Genomic DNA, 21,450 nt, shown 5'->3' with positions numbered 1-21,450 from the left:
GGGCCGACAGGCAGCCCCCGCGGCCGGCCCACCCCTTCCCCATTCTGGTGCCCCGCTGCGTGGCCCACCCTGCGCCCTGAGCTCCCCAGCCCCACTGCCCAGGCCTCCCTCACCCCCTATCCTGCTCTCCCCAGAATGGAAGGGGCGTGGCCGCACACTGGAGGAAGCAAGGAAGAGGAACTTACTTCTGTGTGGAGAATGAATGGATGACCACGAATGGAGGGGTGAACACTGTTCTACCTCCCGAGGGACCTCTTTTCCAGACACCAAATGAGAGCAGGTCCGACCTGACAAACACCAGCACTGGCCAGGGCAAGGGGGTGGTCATTTCACCCCCTCTGGCTGCCTCAGCCCTAGCTGAGCCTCACCCAGGATGGGATGCCAGGGCCCAGGTGAGAAGCAGTGCGTTGTTTCTGGCAGTTGCCCCGTGCTATCCCCTCTGCTCTTGGGCTGTGTGGCCCTGAGCCAGTGCTGGCCCCTCTGGGCTGCACGGCTTTTTCCAAACACAGGGGGATCCTAAGGGTCCTTCCAAGTGCCAGCTGTCTGCGAAAGGGAGGGGCAGGGCCTAGCAGGCTGCTTGCCCCAGTTTGACAAACTGTGACCTCTTTCCAAGTGGGCCAGGGATCAAGAACTCTCTACTGCCTGTTAGTCTCTTGGGTACCTGATGCAGCCACATGTGGGTCACTTCACCAAGTCCTCACATGGGTCTATGGGATATGAACTTCCCACTCTCACACCAGGAAACCAAAGACTCACGGGGCTAGAACCAAGGGCCACACAGGAGGAAAATGCAATCAATGCCATGCCCTGCTGAGCCCCAGAACCCCTTGGTCCCCACCCACTGCGCCTCTGCCCACAGCACTCCCAGAGCAGGGCCTTCTTGGGGTACCCCAGCTGCTCTGCCCAGGGCTGGCCACAGTTTCTGAGAGATAGAGGTTGACTTCCCGTGCAACCCTACCCCCCTTCTGTAACCCCATTTTATTATACAAATGGCTAAGAAAGGTTTGCTAACCAAGAAGTCACTTTCTGGTGTGAGAGCACGATCCATTTAGTCCTAAAAAACAAACTATCCTACCAATCAATCTGGCAGATGCAACCCTAAGACATGTGGCAGTAAGAAGGTGTCTGCACTGAGAAAATGAGGCAGGGCACAAGGCGGTTTCCCTGCTACGGCCAGGGACGCGTCTTTCAAGAGCCCTTCCCAGTCTCACAAGTATCTCTGGGGCCATTAGCACAGGAGATAGGGTGCTGGGATTTATGTGAAAATCCCTCCCTCCCTCTCCTCAGCCACCCAATCGGCTCCCTGGGTGGCACCCAAGAGAGCCTGGGCTGAGAGCCTGGAAAATTCAACCACTTCCGATGACCAGCCCCCACCCTGCCTCACTTTAATATTACAACAATTTTTCACACTGGAGCTGAAATAGTGCAAAAAATGGGGCTGCTGTAATTGTTGTTAGATTGTGTGTCAGCCTGATAAGATGTAACAAATATTTTCCTCCCCACCAGGGTCTGTTTCCCTGTTAGTAATGGATGGAGAAACTTCTCATAGTCGGCGAGGGATCAGTCGTAAAAACTTCGCCTAGAAGATTAATGTAATAATCACAGACCTTGCTGGGAAAAATGGGAGGAAAATTAAAATAATCTCACCTTCCTACCTATCCAGAACCATCTCCCTCACTTTGGAGCACAGACTAGCGAACTGGGCCAGCTCTCTGGGCACCACCTCAGCTAGGATACCTGAGGAGCAGGAATGAAGGGTCTGTGGCCTGGGAAGAGCGAGACCACGGTCCCCTCCTCACCTGGCTGCTCTGGATGTTGGTACCTTGGGCAGCCGAAGAAGACTCTGTCCCCACCCGCAGCTGTGAGATCTGCTGTCAGCACCACTTCCATCCTGCTCCTTAAACACCATGAAAGGCTTGGGGCCCAAGTGAGAGGCCCAGCCGGAGCAGAGGCCTGCCTGGTTCTTGTCCTCTAGGTGGGTCACCTTCTCCACAGCGGACCCCGCTTCCTTCACATGCCTGGTACAAAGGTCAGATTTTGACAGCTCCTAGCTGCCACTAAATGCCAACACAGAAAGAGGCAGTATGGCCCCCAGGTGTTAGCAACACAGGTTTCAAGCAGCCTGATTTCAAATCCTGGTTCCATCTCTCACTAGCTGGGCAAGGGATTTGCCTGAACTGCCCCCTCCTCCTCTGTGGAAGTGGACTTGGAAGTGGGCTAGCACACCTATCCCAGTCTCACAGGCTACTGTGAAGGCGACATGGAACGCAGAGTGTGAACACAGTCCCTGGTACAATAAGCTCTTGCTGCATCTCTCTTCTGTTTGTCTAACATGGCTTGCGTGGGGAGGCTAAAGACAAGTGCAGCCTCAGAGGACACTGGCAGCCAGCATGAGCCACATGCACAGCTGACTCCATGAAGGGTCCTACCACCACTGCTGTGCATGCCAGGGTCCTCAGGGGCCAGGCCCAGGGAGAAGATTCACACTGGCAGCAGGGACAGGCTGGCACCTCTCAGGCTAGGTGGGATCCCCAGCATCATCTCTGCCCCCTCCCACTGTCCCCTTGACATGACTACAGGGGACTGTCCCTAATGGAAGGACAATGCTGCTTGCCCCACAAGGAGCTCATTGTTAGTTTGGACTAAAGCACTGGACCAAGATGACCATCCTGGTCAGCCCTGCCTCCCATATCATAACATCACGGAGGTCCAGTCTGAACTTGCACAAGGGGCAAGTGCTAGGAACAGTGTCTGGGTGCTCAGCCCTACCTCAGGCACCACGGAGCTGGCAGGGAAGGACAGGCCTGGCAAGGGCAAGAACGCAGCACTCATCCTACTGGGAAGGCACATTCCAGTAAAGTGCACTGCCCAGTGCTGCACTTGCCCTTGCTGCTTACTTAGTGAGTGAACCCAGAGATGCGGCCAGAGAGATGGGGACACATCAGAGGGACACACGAGCCAACTGGCAGAGCTCTCACTGGCCAAAGCTGGCTCAATTTGAGCAACAAAATAAATCTACCTAAGTATACAATGAACTTCCATGAGTCCATTCTGATACAATCTTCCATGCAAAATCCCAAATAATTTCGGTAAATACTCAGTTCTCTAGAGGTGAGCATAACCGCCACCCTTTAAGTGTGGGCTGCACATAGTGACTTCCTTCCAAAGAAATCAGTATGGAAAGGCAGCACAGAGTAACTTTACAGTGAGAACACCCCACAAACATGACCTCAGCCATCAAGGGTCAAGGTCACCATCAACGATGAGTCACGATGTTAGCATGTGATGAGAACCACACATGGTATGATGTGATGAGAACCACACATGGTATGATGTGATGAGAACTGCATTTCACCTCTGTATCTTCCTCTCCATAACCCACAATCCCAGTCTACTCACGAGAAAAGCATCAGACAAACCCCAACTGAGGGATGTTCTACAGAATACCTGATCAGTCCTCCTCAAAACTGTCAGGGTCATCAAGAACAAGCAAAATGTAAGAAAATGTCACAGCCAAGAGGCATCTAAGGAGACATGACAACTAGTTGTAATGGGTTATCCTGGATGGGATTCTGGGACAGAAAAAGGACATTAGGTAAAACTGAGAAAATGTGAATGCAGTATAATAGTGCATCGGTATTGGTCATTCACCGTGACAAATGTGCTATCTGATGTAACGTGTTAATAAGAAGGGAAACTGGGTACGAGATACATGGGAACTCCCTATGGTATGTTCACAACGACTCTACATCTAAAACTGTTCTGCAAAGTTTATTTTTTAAAAACTTAGAGAGAGAGAGAGAGATCAAAATAACCTATGAAGATTTATAGAAAACACACCAGGTAAGGAAGGGTTCTTTCAAAGCAACCACAGGAACAGTTATGATAATTTAAAAAGAAATGCTTTCCACACTGAACTGACAGTGCTGTAGACCACAGCTGAGTGGGGACGGCAGCCCCAAGCCCAGGGGCGAGCGCCCACAGGCCAGACCCAGGCCAGGCACACCTGGGGAGTCTCTTGCTGCTGAAAACCTCAGCCATCTCACTTCATGTACTTATCCTGCTGATCAGCCAGGATTTTGGCGGAGGACTTGGCATCATAGAAAAGCTCACTGATCTCTTCGACGTGCTCTTTCTCAATGCTGTCCTTCCCGTTGATTTTAGCAAGCAAGTTGGCCGGGGTCAGCAGCTGCACTGAGTACCTAGAGTGGACAGGGGCCAGGGCTGGAGTGAAACTGGGGCCACCGAAGCCCCTTCCCCCAAATCAGCAGGCAGCACTGGCACCAGCAGAGAGCCCAGTGCTAGGCTTGTGCCAGCTGATATGAGCACAGAAAAGGGGAGACAAAGTTGTCACTTCTCAGAGAGCTGCAGTCATTACCCCATCAGAGAGGGGCCAGGAGCCACCAAGAAGACGTAAGTGCTATTCCCCAAATCTTTAGTACAGTCTACAAATCCTCCAATAGGAAGTAACATCACTGCTACTGGAAAAGGACTGCAAACTTAGATGTATACAGATGTCCAACAGATAGGGATATTTAACATGGTAGGGAAACGAAAACACAGCCAGCTGGAAGTACATGCCCATCCAAAGGCATGAAGACTCTGCCGTTTTAAAAAGTACCCCTTCATCCAAACCTCATAGCTTGCATTTCTGCCTTCAACCTCAGGAACAAGAACTGACTAAAGGGAGGTAGGGAAGGGCTGAGGACTGTGAAGCAATGATTTTACAATGAGTCAGGCCACTGTGAAGGGACATGCTCTGCAGGTCCTGCCTTTGAGTTGCTGGAGAACTGTCTATGTCTGTGCTCCTCCCTGGCTCTCCATACCCACCGCCCAGACATTTTTTATTTGCTTGACGGTTAAATAAATCAAAAAAGTTAAAGATTTACCAGGCCTCATAACATCACTGGGAGAACAGGAGCCAGGGCCCTGGCTAATTAGCTGCCACATGGTCCCTGTTCTCTAGTTCTATGCATCTTCTCTGCCACAAGAAGGCCCAGGGTCAAAGCACTCTCCACCAGAGGGGAGCAACTGCTGCAGGACACGGGGACTTCACTCTTACTCTAGCTTGTTAAAAACCATCAGATAAATCCTCTGCATTTGAAACTCAAGTGCCCTGGCACCCATCACACCAGGAAGAGCAGATGGATACAGTCCTGTGCCCTAGGAAGGGATCTGCCTTTATTGTCCAGAATGACCCCAGTGAGGGCCCTGGCTGTGCTGGGGAGGCCCCGGCGGGCCCAGGGTACCGGCTCACCTCAGTGTCGTCTTGGTGCCAATCTCCCCCAGGTGGTTCAGTGCCTCCTCACTGATGTTGATTCCCTCCGTCTGGGCACGGATTTTAATGATCTTTTAAAGGAGAAAAAACATGATCAACAGTGACTGACCTCAAGTGTCCCATTTCTAAAGTGCTTTAAAGACAATGTTGCTCAGTATTTCTCACTGTGCAGCATAAGAGAAACCAAGACCTGGGCCGGTGGGCAGGAAGCAAACGCCTGCCCAGCACTGCCGGCCCGGCACCCTCCAGGGGGCATGTGCGGCCCCACAGTATGCATCAATAGCATCACGGCCAGTATGCTATGTTCAACTGACTCAAGTGTGGCTGGTGCCCCCGGAGGTGTGCAGCTTTCAAGTGGCTCACTCTTGCCTCCATGTCCTTCCCTCCCCTGTCCCCAGGCAGAGAACTGGGGCCTCTTCTAACCTACCCTGGGCTCCCACAAGGGCTCTAACCTACCTCTCCAGCATGGGCACTACCACCTACAAGCACTCAGGCAAGAAGAGACATTTTTTATTTGCTTGATAAATATGATGGTTAAATAAATCAAAAAAGTTACTTTTAAAGATTTACCAGGCCTCATAACATCACCAGGAGATATCTAAATCTATCAAGAAGAGGCTGATGCTTGTTGCAGTTTGAAGATCTTAGTAGAGTTGGAGGGGAGGCAGGCTGATGGCGGGGACGCTGTAACACGGTGGACCAGGATCCTGCAGGCGTACCAGCACTGAGTGATAAGGGGCAGCCAGGATAATGATGTTGTGTGTTGTGGAGCTGAGATAACTGCAGGACTTCGAGCCGCATATAATACAGGAATTTTTCACTTTGGCAGCTTCGTAAACAAGATATCAAGAAGCCCTTGTTGAAATTAAAGCCATAAAAGCATACCCAGTGTAGAGGCACAGGAGCTGGGAAAGACTGAGTTCCAGCTTCAGCCTTCCAGGAGGGAGGAGAGCCAGAGCTTTACTGAGGTGGCCACATCAAGCCTCGCCTGTCAGCTCTCCAGGCCGGGACCCTGCGGGCAGGAGCTGCAGGGGTGGGGAGCCCAGTCTCTGATGATCCTGGCTGGGCTAGGGGGACAGCACGTTGGCTGCCCATAGATGGGAAAGGCCTTGGAAAGCCCCAGCAGGCCAGAGCGGCTGCAATGAGCCGGGTGAGGGTGAAGTGCTTGGCCAGCAAACACTCTGGGGAGGCAGCCCCTCCACCCACAGCCACCACTGCTACAAGGTGCTGTCTTAAGTCTTCCCTTTTGTCAAGACAGGCTCAGTACTCAGATCTTTGTACGAAATGTGCTGATTTTGGCCAGACGCAGTGGCTCATGCCTGTAATCCCAGCACTTTGGGAGGCCGAGGCAGGTGGATCACCTGAGGTCAGGAGTTTAAGACCAGCCTGACCAACATGGCAAAACCTCATCTCTACTAAAAAGACAAAAATTAGTTGGGTGTGGTGGCACATGCCTGTAATCCCAGCTACTTGGGATGCTGAGACAGGAGAATCACTTGAACCCGGGAGTTGGAGGTTGCAGTGAGCTGAGATTGTGCCACGGCACTCCAGTCCGGGCAACAAGAGAGAAACTCCGTCTCCAAAAAAAAAAGGTCCTGATTTCTAGGTGTCAGCAACTTGTTCAAGTATTTCATAAACACTGCATAGGCCACATGAAACTTATCTGCTGGGCTCATGGGTGAACTGCCAGGGTGTGAGCTCTACTGAAACAATCTTAGCTTGTGCAGGAGGAGTTCCACTGTTTGAGATCCAAAGCTAAATGCAGTTGGGCAGAGAGGGGCCCTCTGAAGTTACTGGATGGTACAAGGACAACCAAGAAAAGGAACTGGGGGTGACTCCCTGCTCCATCAACAAAACTCCCCTCTGAACACAGCTTCAAGGTAAAAAAAGGCTTCTCACTCACAGCTGGGACTGAGGAAACTGCCAGGTCTTGCCAAGAAAAATGTCCCCAGAGGACCTTCTGAAACTCCAGAGAGATGCAAATATTGAATCCTAGAGCCTGGTCACAGGAGACAGCTTCAGCCTAAGCGTCTCCCCTTCAGTGAGTTGCACTGAATCTGCGGCTCAGCTTCCAGAATGTCAGGGACACTCTGCTCTCTCTCTCACTAGAGCAGGTCAAAGCAATCGTGAGAGCGTCTGTCTCAAGCTGCTCGAAAACGGACAGTTCATAAATGAGATCTTTAATCATTTAATAACCTGCAGGGATAGTTTATGAGGGTGTCGGCTTGGATTGCAGAGTACACAAGTTACATCGAGTTTGTTTAAAAACCTAGCCCAGGCTCCAGTAAAAATGCTGAGGTTATCACCTGGGCCAGTGGGAACAAAGCCACGAGTCCTGACAGAAAGCCTGAGGAGAGGCCCTCCTGACTAAGCCAAGAGAGCCCCAGCCCAGAGCTGGCCTGGCAAAAGTCACTGTTCTAGAAGCACAGTGCAGAACATTCCAGACTGCTTGGGCCAGGAGCTCTGGGTTCGAATGGCGGCAGCAAGGGTGAATTAGCTCTGAGTGGTAGTCCTGACTCTGCTGCTTACTCTCCACATGACCACAGGACCCTCATTCTTGGAGCCTCCAACATTGGCTATTGCGAAGCTGTTGTACGTTGTACGTAGAGGACCCTAGAGGGTACCTGTGAAGCACACAAAGCTATGAATACAGTAATAACAACAGCAATGGGAAGGATGGGAGGGCCCGTCATTGCCAATACCTCACGGATCCTAATGACAATCTTGCAAAGCAGGGAGCAGATCTTCCACTTAACAGAGAAGGTGGAGGCTCAGTGAGATGCACCAAATTGCTCAAGTCATTCAGTAGGCAAATGATGGCCTCAAAATACTCCTGGTGTCTCTGGTCCTGACCACATCTGTGCTGGGCTACCTTTTTTGGCAGGACACACGGGGTTTTAGACCCAAAAGTAAGGTGCTATGTCCTGCAGTAAGAATGGGCCAAGAATTGCCTGGGACTCTGTTTCTGCTTCTGCTTCTGTTCATTGAATGCCTTGGCTTCAACCTGGCAGTCACCCAAGAGCAAGACACCCTTACTTGGCAATGAGGCCCCCAGTCATTGACACCATCTCCTAAATAACATATACAATTGCTACTATGAACCATAACTGCTTCAGTAATCTGCCAGTGCTGGTTACGAAGGGAGATCCGTGACTCTCCTGATGCATCCCTACAGCACTCCTGCATGCAGTCAATAAGAGATGCCGGCAGGCCCAGGCTGGGCCTCCAGCCATGGAAGAGTAGCTAAAGTGCTGGGAAAGACCCCCCCAAGGAGAGGCCCTGACTGCTCCAAAGGAAAGATCCTGCTCACAAACTGCCAGAGGAAAGCCACCTCACGAATCCTGATGACAATGAGATGCGAGATTTCTAGCAGCAGGGAAGTTGAGTGGCACAGTGATTAAGAACACAGGTTTCTGGATCAGAAAGCCTGAACTACAGCCAGTCCTGTTACCTGCTAGCCACTGACTAATGTTACGAACTTGGGCAAATTAGTTACCCTAGGTCTCAGTGTCCTCATCTGTCTTTTTTTGAGACAGGGTCTCACTCTGTTGGAGTGCAGTGGCACCATCACAGCTCACTGCAGCCTTGACCTCCTGGGCTAAAGCGATCCTCTCACTTCAGCCTCCCAAGTAGCTGGGACTACAGGCACACATCACCACATCTGGCTAACTTTTTATGTTTTGTTGAGTAGGGGTGTCACTATGTGGCCCAGGCTGGTCTCAAACTCCTGAGCTCAAGTGACCCTCCAGCCTCAGCCTCCCAAAGTACTGGGATTACAGGTGTGAGTCACCATGCCTAGGTAATGTCCTCATCTTTTAAAACTACTGGGTAATGACAGTAGTTCTCCCTGCCTCATGGGTTACTGGGGATCAAATGGAATCAAACTGGTCAGGCATGTCCTGCTCAACACGATGCTTAACAGAGTGCCATGCTCTGGTGAAAAGACAAGGTCCAGGCAAAGTGCATCGAGATGTCACTGCAGCCCCAGCCTGCTCAGCATCTCCAACCATGGCTGCACGCCAGAGTCCACCAGAAGAGAACATTTGGGGCAAGGGTGGGCAGGGCAGAGGAAAGAGCACAGCACATACCACCTCTGAGACACCAATCCAGGGTATATACCACTGAACAGATGGCCTGGGCTCTGCAGGGCACTGTCTGGTTTTGCATCCTGGACTTACAGCTCCATGACTCAAATGTAAAAAATAAAACAGATGGTGATCATACGGAATACCTGAAAATACCATTAAGGTAACTAGAAATTCCTAGTCCATTGATTCCAATGCTTGGCACATAGTTGTGCTCGAGCTGCACACCAAGCAAGAGGTAATTCCTACAGAGACCACTGGGACTGTGGCCCTTTGGATAAAGCCCACGCTCATACATCCCTGTCGTCTCCCAACTCCAAGCCTAACCCAGATTCAGCTCACACAGACTTATGGGCATCCACCGTGTGCCAGCCACGGAGCTAGATGCTTCCAGGGGTCCTTCAATGAAGCCTCTTATTATATGATCAGTTTCACAAACTCCATCTTCAGGTGCTCTTCTAAGCTGTATGATGCTGTCTCGCCATCACCTCTGTGGACTTGGCAGAAGCCCTCAAGGACTCTATTGCAAAGCCACAGACCTGCCCAGGGGCAGCCTCCAAAGCTGCTGAGAAACTTGTCATTCATCATGCTGTTTACAACAGACAGGCTCTGCTAGGACACAGGCACTGGCCTCTTCCAGGTCAGGGTGGCTACATTTTATACCCTGCTGGAGCTGGCTTGCTGTTGGTTCAGGTGGAACAGTGAGCCTGGCCTTGTCCTCTGAGTAAAAAAGGCCACAGGCATAGCCTGCCCTGGTCACCAAAAGGCTATCACTAAATCATATTTTATTGCCTCCTTTTTATAGAGCTGGTAGCTTCCCTAATGGCTATCATCAAATTGATTTTTTCACTATCCTTTTCCTAAAGCTTATCAAAGGGGGAACAGCAGAAAAGCGAACAGCCAAGACAGGGAGCTAAGCTTCTTTTGACACTTGGGGCAATGTCTAGTTAGCCCAATCCATCTTTCAGATGGGGAGACTGAGACTCTGGAGTAATGTGACTTGCTCGAGGCCAGTAGCTAAGTGGCGAGATGGTGAATGGCAGCCAGATCCAAGCCGCAGATACCTTTCTGCACAGCCATCAGTGAACACTGGGAGCAAATGAGAGAAGAGAGCAGGAGGGAAGAAGGGAGGCTCACCTGTTTCATTTCCTGTGGAGTATACAGCATGGTCCGGATTATCATTACTCGGTCCAAAAGGTCAAGAGGGATGCCGTGAGGGGATGTGATGTCCTCAGTGCCTCTGTAAGGGGCAAAATTAATCCCATCACCTAAGCCTCTGTTAGACAAGAAACGACACTGGAAATACAGATCCAGCATTCACACCACAAGCAGCTGGCTAGGCAGCCTAAGAATCAGAGCCAGGACCCGAGTAAACAGACTAACCTCCAGTGGTGTAAAAACAACTTCAGGCTGGGTGCGGTGGCTCACGCCTGTAATGCCAACACTTTGGGAGGCAGAGGCGGGTAGATCACCTGAGGTCAGCAGTTCAAGAATAGCTGGCCAACATGTTAAAACCCTGTCTCTACTAAAAATACAAAAGTTAGCTGGGCATGGTGGTACACACCTGTAATTCCAGCTACTGGGGAGGCTGAGGCATGAGAATCACCTGAACCCGCGAGGCAGAGGTTGCAGTGAGCTGAGAGTGTACCACTGCACTCCACCCTGAGTGACAGAGTAAGACTCTGTCCCAAAAAGAAAAAAAAAAAAAACCAACTTCATTATCTTGGTAATCATCAGTATCATAGGAAAACCAGGAAACAGGAAAAAACAATAACTAAAATCATACTCAAAAATAATCATCTAGATATCTGCCAAACTTTCATATATACACAAATTATATAGTATAATATATAGTATGTACTATATATTATATATAGTACATATATGTACATATATATAACTATATACTATATATAATACTCTATAGCATAATTTTACAAATTATACTAAGTATGCACATATTTTTTTGTTTTTGTCCATGTTGCTTCAGTTTTCTTTGCTTTGTTTTGTTTTTGAGACCGAGTCTTGTTCTATGGCCCAGGCTGGAGTGCAGTGGCATAATTCTAGCTTACAGCAGCCCCGGACTCCTGGGCTCAAGGGCTCCTCCCACCTCAGCCTCCCGAGTAGCTTGGAGTACAGGTGTGAGCTACTGCACCCGGCTTGCATCAGTTTTAATACTTATGTTTAATATTTACTTAACAATCCATTAAATATTTTACTTAACCCAAATTGTTGAGCATTTAGTTTCCAATTGTTGCTATTATTTTTATTGATATTTTGATGCATACAGTCATAAGCATTTCCTTAGCAACTGCTGTAGTGCCTGACAGAACCCTGAATAGCTACTTGAATGAATAACTATCCTAATTTATTCAGCTATATGAGTTATCTAATCTCACAGGATCATAGCCACTACCAAGTATTCTCATTCTGAAACATTTCGCTATTTTGACAGTTTAGAAAAAGAGGGAAAGGTAACACCTTGTTTAAGTTTGCATTTCTTTGATTACTAATGAAGAATTTGAATGTATTCCCATATATATATATATTTTTTTACTTCTTGTTGAGAAGGATCCAATCCCATCGTTTGCCTATTTTTCTCTTGAACCCTTAGCCAAGCCATAGGAATAACAGCCCAGGGGAGGAACCTTGCCAACCCACCAGACCCTGAGGTGCACTGGGCAGTCACTGGTGGCACACAGGGCCAGCCTTCAGCTGGTGTTTGGAAGCCCCATGTGCTGTGGGCTTCTGCCTTGGCCTCTGGGGGTCATAACAACAGAAAGGCTACACTTCTGGCATTCTTAAACTCGTGCAGGATTGTACAGTCTATGGTTATAAGTAATCAATATAATAAAGAATTAGTCATGTCAACTGGATTTGTTAGTATCTGAATATTTGGTTTCAAAAACAAGTAAGCATGCTAAAAATTTAACTTTCATAAAAATAAAATCTAATTGTTTAAATTCTATCCAGTTAATTGAGGTATAAAAATGCATATTTATGACTGCAAAAATAAAATGCAAACAAAATACATGCTAGCACAGGATGAACCCTGAAGACATGCAAAGTGAAATAAGCCAGAGACAAAAGAACAAATATTTTATGGTTTCTTTATAGGAAATATCTATAGTAGGCAAATTCATAGAGACAGAAATTAGCCAGGCCTGGTGGCATGTGCCTGTAATCCCAGCTACTCCGGAAGGTAAGGCATGAGAATCACTTGAGCCCAGGAGGCAGAGGTTGCAGTGAGCCAAGACTATGCCACTGCACTCCAGCCTGGATGACAGAGTGAGACCCTGTCTTAAAAGAAAGAAAAAAAAAAAGACAGAAATAAATGAGAGGTTACCAGGATCTGAGGGGAGGTAAGATTGGGACTTCATGCTTAATGGTTACAGAGTTTCTGTTTCTGAGATGATGAAAAAGTTTTGGAAATAGTGGTGATGGTTTTGGAAATAGCGGTGATGGTCATGCCACACTGTGAATGTCATTAATGCTAATGAATTATACACTTAAAAATGGTTAAAATGGCAAATTCTATGTTACACACATTTTACCACAATAAAAACAATTCAAAGAGAGAATAAAATGCTACATTAATGAATTGTTAAGTCCAATGCAAAAAAATTAAAATCTTCAAAGTAAATGTGGAAACAAACTAATAGGAAATACAAATATTAGTTAACTTTAGAGAAAACTTATCTTTTTCCAGCAACAAATGTCTTTTTAAAATTAAGAAGAATTATAAAGATGAAATTCTATCATGATTCAAATCTCAGTATTTGGTGTACCTGCAACCTTCACATTAAGCAAAATAACCTTTTAAAACTACATTTAATTTTTATTTTTTAATTCTATTTAGGCCATAAGTGTTTTTTAAGTCGTATTTGAGAATTCTTTTGGGAATTCTGAGGAAATTGTAAGATCTCAATTTTGCCATCTTAAAATATCCCAAGGACAAAAATATCAAAAATTCTACACCACCCACGATAAATCACAACATAAAAAGTTTAAAGAAGAAAAGGTTAGAGAAAAATAAAGTAGTCCCAAATCAAACTTCACAAGGACAGAATTTATAGAAATGCATTAATAACATTTCTTATAGTTTTCAAAGTCTATTAAAAGGCTGCCAAGTGGTAAAAAGGAGTTTGATGAGGAGAAAAACAAAAGAAAAGGCTGCTGAGGACTGCTAAGCATTTTTCAGGAATTAAAGACCAAACATTTTTGAGATTTGTCTAAGCTATGAATCTGAAGTAGAAAGTTCCTTCCAGAAACTGTATTAGTGGGAGATGGTTCCAACTGGTGATGCTGCTGAGTGGGCTGGTTGAGTGGAGCCCCCATGTGCCAGCAGCAGTGCTGGGCTGTGTGCTGACCTCAGCAGGAACTAGGGGGCAGGGAGTGGGGAGGATCACAGTTTAACAAGGCAGCCATAATGGTAATGTTATAAAACTGTTAATAAGAAGCTGGATAATAATTACATTTTGGTAAATCTGCAAATTTATTCTTGCATCTTAGAAGTTCATTTCTGGCTTTGGCCTCAGTCTACTATTAATTTTAACATTTTACCATTCAGCAATTGTCCAAACTCGGCCATAAGTGAGCTTTCTCCAGATAGACAGTTTGGAGCTATGAAGCCACAGACCCAAATCTCCTTGGAATCCAATACAGCATTATCTATAGGAGCAAGACAAATGTACTTCTAGAAATGTATCCTGCAGATACACCACCACATGTGCAACATGGCTGACTCATTTGTGACTACTTTCCTCTTACAATAACTCTTATAATAACTGTGACACTGTGGATGTTTTGGACCAAATTAATTCTTTTTGAAAGGCTGTCCTATGCACTGCAGGATGTTCAGCAGCATCCTTGGCCTCTACCCACTAGATGCCAGCAGCACTTCTGAGTCATGTTAAGTAAAAATGTCTCCAGACATTGCTACATGTCCCCAGTGGAACAAATTTGCCCCTGGTTGAGAATCACTACATAAATGCTTCTTTATGTAATCCTGTAACTACAGGGACACAGATAACACAAAGCTTTTCTGCTGACACAAAGTGCAGTAAAAACACCTCTCTGGGTAATGCAATGGGTAACTCACCTAATATCCACTTAACCTTGGGCTCAGTGGGCACACAGTAAGAGTGCTAAAAAGACAGCCATTTGATTTTCTGATGAGGCTGCCAAAACAATTCAATAAAAATGAACAGTCTTTTCAACAAATGGTTCTGGGACAACTGGATATTCACATGCAAAATAATGAAGTTGGACCAACCCCTTCCTTACGCCCTACATGAAAATTAACTACAAATGGATCATAAGCCTACACATAAAAGTCGAAACTATAAAACTCTCAGGAGAAAACACAAGCATAAACCTTTGTGATTTTAGATTAGGCAATGGGTTCTTACACATGAAACCAGAAACACAAAAAACAAAAGAAAAAACATAAATTGGACTTCACTTAAATTTAAAACTTGTGTGTGTCAAAAGACACTATCAAGAAACTGAAAAGACAACCCAAAGAATAGGATATTTATAAATCATATATAAATGATAAAGATCTAGTATCCAGAATATATAAAGAACTCTTATAATTCGACAATGGAAAGACAAAAGAACCTGAATAAAAAATGGGCAAACGATGTGAATAAACATTTCTCCGAAGACAATATACAAGCGGCCAATAAGCACATGAAAAGACACTCAATATCCTTAGTCGTTAAGGAAATGCAAATCAAAACCACAATGAGATATTACTTCATTACCCACTAGAATATCTATAATCAAAAAGACAGACAAGTGCTGACAAGAATGTGGAGAAACTGGGACCTTCATACATTGCTTGTGGGAATGTCAAATGATGCAGATGGCTTTGGAAAACAGCTGGCAGTTCCTTGAAAGGTTAAACAGTTACCACTGGACCCAGCAATTCCACTCCTAGGTACGTAACTGAAAGAAATAAAAACCATGTCCACTTAAAAATGTTGTACATAGGCTGGGTGTGGTAGCTCATAGTAATCCTAGCAGTTTGGGAGGCTGAGGCAGGAGGATCCTTGGAGTCCAGGAGTTCAAGACCAGCCTGGTCAACAAAGACCCCATCTCTACAAGAAAGAAAGTAAAGAAAGAACGAAAGAAGGAAAGAAGGAAAGAAGGAAAAGAAGGAAAAGAAGGAAAGAAAGAAGGAAAGAAGGAAAGAAAAGAAAGAAAGAAAGAAAAGAAGGAAAGAAAGAAAAAGTACACAAATGTTCAGAGCAGCATTATCATAATAACCCAACAACCCAATGTCCATCAACTAATGAATGGTTAAATAAGATACACTATTAAATATTCCATATAATAGAATACTATTCAGCTGGAAAAAGAAATAAGTACTACGCATACTACAACATGGATGAACCTTGAAAACATCACGCTAAGTGAAAGAAGCCAGTCACAAAAGACAAGATTATATGGTGCTATTTATACAAAATTTCCAGAAAAAGCAAATCTATAGAGACAAAATTGATTAACGGCTGCCAGTGGATGGGGGGTAAGGGTGCAGAAGGGACGGTGACTGTTGATGGGTACAGTTTCTTTCTGGGTTGATGAAAATGTTCTAAAATTGATTGTAGTGATGGCTGCACAACTCTGTGAATACACTAGAAACCATACAAAAAATTATATTTTATATGAATTATGTCTCCATAAAGTTGTTTTTGTTTTTTGGTTTTTTTGTTTGTTTGTTTGTTTGTTTTTGAAACACTATCTACCACAGGGTTACACTGAACAGAGACCACACTGTTTCTTAAGTCTTGATGCTTTGGTGCAACAAAGTGACTTTCAGTGAGAAACTCCTATAAGAACTCCTAATCCCAGGGGCTATACCTCAATATGAAAAGAAAATCTCCCAGTTTTCAAGCTGGGATCAGTGTTGGGCTCTCATCTAATGGTTCAGGATCCTGAGCTTGGAAGGAAAGGTACTTCTTACGGTGTCAAGCTAGGGAGGAGCCAGGCAAGCGGGCAACAGAGCTTTGCCTCCCTGTCATCCATGGATGGACCTTTCCCAGGAGTCTGGAGCGTCAAGAGGCCCAGGGACAGGTGCTTCTTCTAGAATGGCTCCCACATCAGCTGTCCACAGGGAGAGGTGACCTAAAGGATTTGGGAGCTGCTTGTCAAGGTCAGGAGGGGCTATAAAGAGGCTTCATGCCTTTCAGGGTTCTCAGAGATCCCTGAGGCCAAGCCATGTCCACAGGGCAAACCAGGCAGGGGCATGAAATCAGTTTCCAAGAGGGCAATACTCTAGGACTGGCCTGGGTGACAACTTTGCACTCACTTTTTCTACTCTTCACATAATTCTGCAAAAAAGGTGCTGATATTCCCATTTCCTGATGAGGATGGTAAGATTCAGAGAGGTCAAGGAACTCGCCGGGGTCATGAGCTTCCACATGACTCCAATGCCTGTAATTTTTCCATGTGGGAACCAGGCTAGTGCTGGAATTCATGCTCCATAAAACACAACAGCCATAAGAGAGTGGGCTCACTTCTGAGGCTCAATCCACAAGGGTCATTTACACAGGGAGGGGTGAGCGGCAAGAAGCTGAGAGGGAGCGTACACTACCTGGAAAAGAACACTCCTAGAGGCTGCATTTTCACAGCAATCTGTTGTCAGCATTCAATAGTTCCCCACTGCCATCTCCAGGCAGCACCCCATCAAAGCTCCATCCCCGCTCACAGCCCAGGGGCCACTGGGAAGCAGTGTGGGAGAGCAGTGAGAGCATGGAGTTTGGATCCAGACGTTCCTCTGGGCTCAGGTTCCAGTGGCAACACTTTCTAGCCTATGGCCTGGGCAGGTAACCTCCCATTTGAGTCTGGAGATAACTTCAGCTGCTCACAGGGTTGTCAGGGTGTCCTGGGAGGACATGAGATGGCCCATGTAGAGCGCTCTGGATAGTTTCTGACACAGAGGAAGCCCTCAGTTAGTCACCTCCCTTCCCCCTTCCTTTCCTTGAGAGCTCTAGAGATCAGATGTGAGTCTAGGGGGTAAGGAAGCCCTGTAGTTCCCCTCTGGGTTGGAGTCTGTGGGAAGCACGTCAGATGGCTATTATTGTTGGCTATTACTTTTTTCATCACCATGTTGACATTATTATCACCACTACAACAAATTTCCTACTAGAACACAGTGCCAAAATTCTCTTTCAGAGCAAACAACCAAATCTGGGTTGCCTGAATCGACCTGTCTAAAGATCCATGCTCTGAGTGCCTTCCTTCCACTTGGGTAACTGTAGTCTGGCAAGGAGTCTCCACAACCTCTAGCAGCCCTTGATCAAATCAGCCCAGATGGGCCTGGGGCCAAATCTCCCAGGTTTCAGGCTGACCAGAGCTTTGTCTCCACTGAGCAGATTCTGAGATCAAGGCCACCTTTGTGTGCACCTTAGTCCTGAGTGGGATGGGACTGAGAGACCTTATTTCTGGGGGCGAGAGATGCCAGGCTCTGCAGGCATCTGCTGGGCTGGGCTCCCTACTGTGGAGGGAGGGAAGCCTACTAGCAGAGCTCCCCAGCAGGGGGCACCATCTGTCCAAGGCTGAGCCCTTTCACCAGCTGCACTGTCAGGCTTCAGCCTGGCCTGCCAAGGCTAAGAAAGTCCAGCCAGCCACAGGCATGCCAGGCATACCAGGCAGAAGGGCCACATGCATGTGTCTCCAGAAGCTGCCCAGGTAGCCATGCTGGATCTGGCACACACTTTCTCTCCAAGACTTAGGAAGCACTTATGACAGTGGTCTTGTCCAGAGAGCATCATGGACAGGGATTCAGAGTAGCTGCAAGATGCTGTCACATGGACTTGAATCATGCATTCGATTCCTAATTGCAAGTGAAAGAAACCACATGAGTGGGAAGGCCTGTTGCTATAGTGCAGTGCTCACAGCACTACAGAACCCCCTCTGTGGGGCCTATCCAGAGCCAGCAACACCAGAGTTTGCATGTTTTATTTTTTTTTAATTATTTTTAGAGATGGGGTCTCGCTGTTGCCCAGGTGAGAGTGCAACAGCTATTCACAGGTGCGATCATTGCACACTACAGCCTTAAACTTCCAGCCTCAAGCAATCTTCCCACCTCAGCCTCCCTAAGAGTACACTACAGGAACGTACCACTGTGCCCAGCTTGAACAGTCTTAATAATAAAGCTTCTCTATTAAAAGCAAACTAAAATCTTAGATAGGGCCCACCATCATTCAGAGCTGAGTTAGGCAAATCAGCAGTTTTGATTTCAAACTCAGTTTGGCTCCAGCTGTGTCCTGAGATACTCATGGCCACAGGGTGTCTTTCCAACTCCCACTGCCTCCACTGCCCTGAGCATGCAGCCTCAGGGACTTTGTCCCCACACTACTCTATTGCAGGCTTAAAAAGAGGCCCCTCATTACCCACCTTTGTGCCCCAAGCACTGCAGGGACCAGGCACTAATGTTTTGAACAGGATCACAGAAAACCAAAAGAGTAATAAAACTACCAGGTACTGGGAATACTGACACTGGGCTTGAGAGATGGGAAGATGGGATGTTCTCTAGGACCACGAGCCTGGAGAGTGATTAGGAGAAAAAGCAACCCCAGGAAGGTCCCTGACCCAGCTTTGGGCCAATCTTGGCAGGATGAGCACCATAGGAACACTTGTCTTCCAGGGGTTAACATCTGCCCTGCCCAAAGGCAGCCAAAGGGATGGGAGGGAGTGGAGTGGAGGGATGGAAAGAACCAATGTGGTTCAGAGGTCTGGGATAGAAAGAAAATGCTGGTTTTGTTACCAGAAGGAGCTGGGTTCTTATCCTGTCTTTTTGATGAGGGACAAGTTATGATTCCAGTTTCCTTATTTGAAAAATGATGTCAATAATGCCTACCTCTCAGAGTGCAGGTGAAGACTGAAGACGTTCATGTGTATAATGTCATCAAAGGCTAGCCCTGTCTGATCTCACCTTTGTGCACTCCAATTGAATGACCAGATTGTAGCATCACACCCCAGAGATCACATGGGAGACCCTCATCATGAGTGACAGGGCAGCTGCTGCCTTTGGTGACAGGGAAATGAGACCAGAGGCAAGCCACTTGGCACGTTTTCCTTCAAAAACAACATGACCTCCCGTCACCCCATCCCACCTCGTGGGGTTTAGCGAGATCCTAAGGAACAAATGAGCCCAGATGGAAGGCAAAAAAGCCTTGTGGCTGGCAGGCAGCCATCCTACCTGATGACACAGTTGCCTCGGTTGGACGCAAAGATGACGATGGGGGCGATAGAAGACTCCAGAGCACGGTGCAGGTAGGTGAAGCACTCAATGTCCAGCATGTGGACCTCATCAACAAAGAGCACACCCGGGACCAGCTCAGCAATGCCCTGGTCGATGTACTTGTTCACCACCTTATTAATCTCCCCTCGAAGTTTGTCTAGGAGATGCAAGGATGGGCAGGCAAGGTCAGCACAGGGCTAGGAGAGACTATCGCCTTTTCTCCTCCACCTGAATTCAATCCAAACCCATGCTGGGAGCCTAGTTTTCCTACTAGCTATATAATTCCTGACAGGGTGTGTCCTCACTCCAGGCTTCAGTGTCATCATCTGAACACAGTGATAACCACACCTAAAGGTCACAAAATTGGCAGCCTCCCCCAAAAGATGTGTTTGGTTAAATGTAAAAAGGTTGCAAGGGTGTTCTGCATGGGAATCCCTTCACAGCACATGCTCACTGCTATCACACTCCCTACCATGCCTTATCACCTCCCACACACCCAATGTAGCTCTGTCTGATCTGGGAGACACTGGAGTTTAGGAACCCTGAGTGAAATGAGTTTTCACATGCAAATTTTCCTATTCTATACTCAGTAAATGACCCTTTCTTTTGGTCTCATACAACAATGTTTAGGTTAATTAACTTTCAATCAAGTGCCTGGACTAAGGAAGTGGGTGTTTTTAGAATCCTGAGCAGAAACCTTCGAGGAATGAAAGGCTCTGAAGAAAGGCCACATCTCAGAGCTCCTAGAGGGATGAGTCTCTCAAAAGTTACATAACCCAGCTAAGGTCTCAGTGCTTATTTTCCAAACCAGCTCCTGTGTTATCATCAGGAGGGAGCAGCTCAAAAACAGAAAACTGGAAGATCTGAGGCAGCATCTTTCACCAAAGGCACGAGGCCAGGATTGTCCAAAGAGGATGCACACTGAAAACCACGTGAAAAGAAACTGCTCCTGAAAACTCGAACAGAAAGGTCTCAGATTGCTGCTCTGGCTAAAATTTTGAAGATAATATTTGCTTTAATGTTTAACATCTTAAAGTGACGAAATTGTAGGTGGAATTAGAAAAAAACAGCAACAGGAAAGCTGGGAAGAGCAGCAGGGTAAAATAAAGGTTCACAGGAGAGCAGCAGCAGTGTCCCCTGTGGAGCTCTAGGAAGTGCTCACGAACTGGGCAGGGCAGTGCGTGGAGCTGGTCTGTGAAGCTGCCCTGTGCTCTACTAGGGAGGGGGCTGACAGCACCAAGGCTCTAGAGTCTGTGCTCCAGCAGAGCTGGGCGAAATAAATCCACATTTCTGGGGCCTCATAGGGGCCAGAAACTGTGACTGCAGTGGGGCAGAGACCACACAGTGTGCTGTATGGCTCCCTAAATAGTGCCAGAGACTAAGGCTAGAGTCAAGCTCTGAACTATGAGGAAGAAGGAACTGTTCTGAGGCATTTCCTCAGGGCAGATGTGCTCACAGAGCCGCAAGAGCATCTCAGAATGTAGGGCTCTCCACCCTGCCCCTTGCTCGCAGGCCACGCTGGTTCTCCTACCTGTGATTTCTGTCTTCTTTGGCTTCATTAGCTGGCCCATCATGGACAGGATATCTTGTCCCCCCTGCATAAGAGAAGACTTAGAGTCAGTGCTGCTTTGTAAGGTGACTACGGAGAAGCCTGATCCCCCTGCACCCCACTCATCAACTCAACATGGGATCCTGAGGTAATGAGACCCCTCTTCAAAGCCTGAGGAGCTTCTAAACACAGAGGAATTTTCAGAGGTTCCCCTGACCTGTAAGAATCAAACAAAATCCTTTTATGGTAAGTGTAAGCTCCATGGAGCCTGCCAGCCTCCTTCTCC

The 21,450-nt window shown here is 47.1% G+C and overlaps 1 protein-coding gene across 2 annotated transcripts in view; it reads right to left on the bottom strand.

Annotated features, from left to right (window-relative positions):
• Nucleotides 1-3,754: 3,754 nt before the first annotated feature.
• RUVBL1 (RuvB-like AAA ATPase 1) overlaps nt 3,755-21,450 on the bottom strand; it is a 42,935-nt gene continuing 25,239 nt past the window's right edge. Inside the window, exons 7-11 of one of the 2 annotated variants that reach the window (XM_011950726.1) lie at nt 21,147-21,210; nt 19,574-19,772; nt 10,501-10,603; nt 5,258-5,349; nt 3,756-4,202 (exon numbers count right to left, since the gene is read on the bottom strand). In XM_011950726.1, coding sequence (XP_011806116.1) covers nt 4,043-4,202; nt 5,258-5,349; nt 10,501-10,603; nt 19,574-19,772; nt 21,147-21,210 — 618 coding nt within the window. In that variant the 3' untranslated portion in view covers nt 3,756-4,042. Of the gene's footprint in view, nt 4,203-5,257; nt 5,350-10,500; nt 10,604-19,573; nt 19,773-21,146; nt 21,211-21,450 lie in introns of both variants that reach the window. The other variant, XM_011950727.1, reaches the window with a different exon arrangement.

This window comes from Colobus angolensis, unplaced genomic scaffold (assembly GCF_000951035.1).
Source record: "Colobus angolensis palliatus isolate OR3802 unplaced genomic scaffold, Cang.pa_1.0 Scaffold31, whole genome shotgun sequence".
In the NCBI taxonomy this organism is placed as follows: domain Eukaryota; kingdom Metazoa; phylum Chordata; class Mammalia; order Primates; family Cercopithecidae; genus Colobus; species Colobus angolensis.
This window is presented reverse-complemented; position numbering and strand designations above follow the sequence as displayed.